The sequence below is a fragment of the Protobothrops mucrosquamatus genome, unplaced genomic scaffold, assembly GCF_001527695.2.
Source record: "Protobothrops mucrosquamatus isolate PMUCROS unplaced genomic scaffold, P.Mucros_1.0 scaffold112, whole genome shotgun sequence".
Lineage (NCBI taxonomy): Eukaryota > Metazoa > Chordata > Lepidosauria > Squamata > Viperidae > Protobothrops > Protobothrops mucrosquamatus.
In genome coordinates, this window is record NW_015386484.1 from 350,823 (window position 1) to 354,786 (window position 3,964).

The following is a 3,964-nucleotide window of genomic DNA, read 5'->3' on the forward strand; positions in this document are numbered from 1 at the left end:
GAGGAATTACTCATTTTTCTCTCATTCTGTTATACAAGATTGCAGTATCCAAGGGATGGTGAAGTCCCAAACCACATAATAAGAAAATAGGATTTCTACCAACAGGGGAGGAAGCATAGATGGCAGAAGGAAAAGGAGGCTCAGAGTTCAAGTGATACCCAAATCTCCAAGAATGGAAAACGAAAGATCCTCATAAAGGACTTTTTTTCTCATAGAAGAAGTTGTCCATGTTCAAAGTTCACAAAAGATGTGAGATTTTGCAAGAATAGCTCATTCCTATTTATCCTCAGTCTACACTTTTATAACTGGATAAATCATTCTACCATGCATGGGTAGTTGGAAATGTACTTATTTAAGTCAGTATTTCTCAACCTTAGCCATTTTAAGATGGATGGATTTCAACTCCCAGGATTCCCTAGCAACATGCTTTAAGGTGGGTGGACTTCAGTTTCCAGAATTCTCCAGCCAGGAAGGAATTCTGGGAGCTGAAGTCCGCCCATCTTAAAGCATGGGGGCTGGGGAATTCTGGGAGCTGAAGCCCACTCATCTTAAAGATTGCTAGCTGGTGGATTCTAGAAGTGGAAGTCCACCCATCTTAAAAGTTGTCAAGGTTGAGAAACATTGATTTAAGTTATATCAATGATCACCGTGAGATTGCTCTTCTAAAGAGCTATTTTTATTGTTTCAGTGGGTTTCAGTGCTGGTGTTCTAATTGCAGTTGAGTCAATGGAGAAAAATACCATTCTTTCCTATGATTGAACAAAGTCTTACCTTTCTTCTGACTCTCAGCCATGGTGATAGAAAGATTGAGCATGTTCAGAAACCCTACAGATTCTTTCCATCTTCTCACATTTGTTCCAACATAGTGGATTATCTTGTGTATTATTTCCTTAAGGACAAACAAATTCCTGCATTTCTCTATCTTCCTTTTAACTAGAGGGAGAAAAAAATATCCAAGTTTATATAAAATAATATGCCAGAGAGCTGTAAATTGGAATGGAATTCAAGAGTCAATGTTCTACCAAAAGATAACATGTTAGTTCGATAGTGGGATCTGAAGCTTTGACAGGCCCACAGCTGCACTTGTGTGATGCTGCGTGGGCTGAAAAACTCCACAAAGATGTCAGGAGGCACACCGGCTGGGTTTGCATGTGCTTGTCTATAGCTTAGCTTAACCACAATTTATTCAGCTAATCCAAGCTTTTGGAATCACACTAAACAACTGGAGCATAAACTGACCACATGGAAGGATACAATCAGCATACAATGCTGAAACGCAGTTGGCTAGCTTTCAGTACGTTGTTTGAAACACTGCTTTTGGTACTCTAACTGCAAGAGTCCTCTTTACATATGTGCAAAATCTTTGGCTGCCTCAGTTCTCCAATATTTCATTTAACTATGTGAATCAAGTGTCCTCTATGCTTGTCCCTTCAAAGACTTTTCATGCTTTCTCCTACCTGTTCCCCTCTACTGCAGCAAATGGCCCTGGCTTTGGATTATCTCCTATTTACCCAGGTATGTTGTCAAGGGAAGGACTCAGGTCCTGGCAGACCCAAATGCCAGAAGGGGCTCTGGGCTGAATAATCCTTGACAGGCCAGAGTAGCCAACCTGTGACCTGAGGGCAATGATTAGCAAATGGTGCTTTTCACCCAGTGACTGTACTACCTCAGTAACATTATTTTTTGTTATTAACAAAGCAATGCCCCTTCAAAACCCTTGCAGGAGTTATTAATAAAGAAAATAGACTGGCCCACTTGATACAACACTCAAAGCATAATGGCCAGGTTTCTCATAATCTATTAAACCTGAGTTAATGAGACAATTGCCGTATTCATATCATGTGCTCTCAAACCCATGGCTAGTTCAACCCACATTTGGCTGCATTCCCACAATTCACAGAGCCAGAAACTACTTCATTTTTCACTGAGTATATGTTGCAGTTTCTCCGATTTTAGCTTTGCATGTTGTATGGAACCAGCCATTTGTGTTTACATCGTGGTTCAGCAAATGATGGCTTACTGCAATGCATGAATCCAGCCACTGACACAGAAGTGCTTTAGATGAGCTCATTTTTCTGAGGGATTCATAGCATAGTGGGAAGAGGGGCGGTGACTAAAAAGAAATGCTAACAAGGTTTTCTCTCTCATTTGGGATTCACAGGTGGAGTTGTACCTGGTTATGGAGGTAAGAGCAGTATTTTAGGGGGAGGAAAGTGCAAAGGATAGTCCAGAAATTAATTAGCCTTGAATGACCCCCCCCTTTTTTTTTCTTTCTCTCTACATAGGTAAACCTCCCAAGCCCTATGGAGTCCTGGGGGCACTTGGCTACAAAAGTAAGTGGCACCATAGCTTGGACCGATAACTTGTTTGAGAGCTATTATTTCTTTTCATTTCCAAAACTGCCATGCTCAGAGATAGTCAGAAATAAGATGACAGGGCAGCTGATTGGCTGATCTGATTCTAGCAGGATGGATTTGGTGCTCCTATCCAGTTAGCTGGAGAATGCCTGAGCACCTCTGACCCCCTGTTCATCAGTAATCGTCTTCTGAACCAGTGAAGGCAGTTGTTGGGGATCCTCAGGAGAGGTCCAGGAGTAGCTGGGAGTTTGACCCTGCTTAGTTTCCAAGCCCAGAACAGATTCTACCAGGTACTATTCCATGCCATAAAAGCTGTCTACTATAGGTTTCAATACCAAAATCCAAAACCAAACTTCTTGTTTGTGCCTAATGGTTTTGCTATTTAAATTCCAGAATCACCAGTTAAATAAATCACACTAACCCACAAACACAACAAAGAACATTAAATGTTATTCAAGCTGCATGCATGGAGTTCTTGGTGCCCTTAGCTTGGTTGGATGCTTGGTTATGGCACTGATGAAGCTACTTAGTTGGGTAAGGAAATACCTGCAAACAAATAACTAAGATCAGAGAGCACCAAGAAGGCCACAGTTCAGCCTTGAGCTGCACATATTTTTCTTCTACTGGAAGTTGAACACGTCCAAATAAAACAACTAAGTCTTCAACGAACCCGGTTAACAATGTTGCATCCACCCAGCCAAGGTCAGAATCCCCAGGCCCATTTCTGGGTTGGCAAGTCCCCTTGGCCCCTGTCAGCCACCTGCTGGGTTGCTTGGTCATTCTGTCTCTCTTTTCTGATTTCAGGAGGAGTCGGCCGGAAGAGGAAGTAGCCCAGACAGCCTACCATTCACCTCATGAACTTTGGTGCTACTGCCTGGTCTCGAATGTACCCCTCCCACCCCCCTGAGAAAAGCAGAGATTCCACCACCGCTGCTGCCAACACAGCCCCATGCCTTGCCACCCCCGGCTGGCCCCCCTCCCTCTCACTGGTGCTACAACCATCCCACAGGGAGCGTCCCTGCCTTCAGCTCCCTGGGGCCCTTTGGTGCTGCAGCCTAGGAGGGCTGCTTTCAGAGGGGGCAGCCTGAGCACTTTAACCCACTCCTGAGCCCCGCGCCCACAAGTGGGGGGACAGGAGCCGTCGGCCAGCTGGCCTGCTTTTTTCCTGGTCTCTCTCTGCTGGCTCCTCTTTGGATCTAAGTGTGTGGGGGGGACACCCCTAGTTTTGCCATGAGCCCCTTGCCAGGCCATTTTTCCCTTCCCCCTGAACACACTGCCTCCGTTTGGAGGGGAGCAGCTCAGGCCAAGCTGTCAGTGCCAATGGGATTAGCCTTAATCCTGGAGCTTCTGCTGGCTGCCAGGCCTGGGTGGATTAGCACGGCCAGGCCACAGGATCCATACCATACCTAACGTGGGCGCCGGCATGACATCGTCCAGCTCCCAATGAACGGGCTGGCCAGGGACCCCTGTACATGACCAGCCAACCTGCTCCACATCTTCATGTTTAATCACTTTGATGTAACTGGGATGGGACACTTTTTATAAAGAAGAACAGTAACTGCTTTCCAAAAAATAAAATAAATAAAACCTGACTAATAAATAATGTT

General features: G+C 44.8%; 1 protein-coding gene across 1 annotated transcript in view; it reads left to right on the forward strand.

Moving 5' to 3' along the window:
• ELN (elastin) overlaps positions 1-3,964 on the forward strand; it is an 11,831-nt gene extending 7,867 nt beyond the window's left edge. Inside the window, exons 7-10 of the mRNA XM_015812804.1 lie at positions 1,477-1,515; positions 2,162-2,185; positions 2,286-2,333; positions 3,162-3,964. Coding sequence (XP_015668290.1) covers positions 1,477-1,515; positions 2,162-2,185; positions 2,286-2,333; positions 3,162-3,187 — 137 coding nt within the window. The 3' untranslated portion in view covers positions 3,188-3,964. The remainder of the gene's footprint in view (positions 1-1,476; positions 1,516-2,161; positions 2,186-2,285; positions 2,334-3,161) is intronic.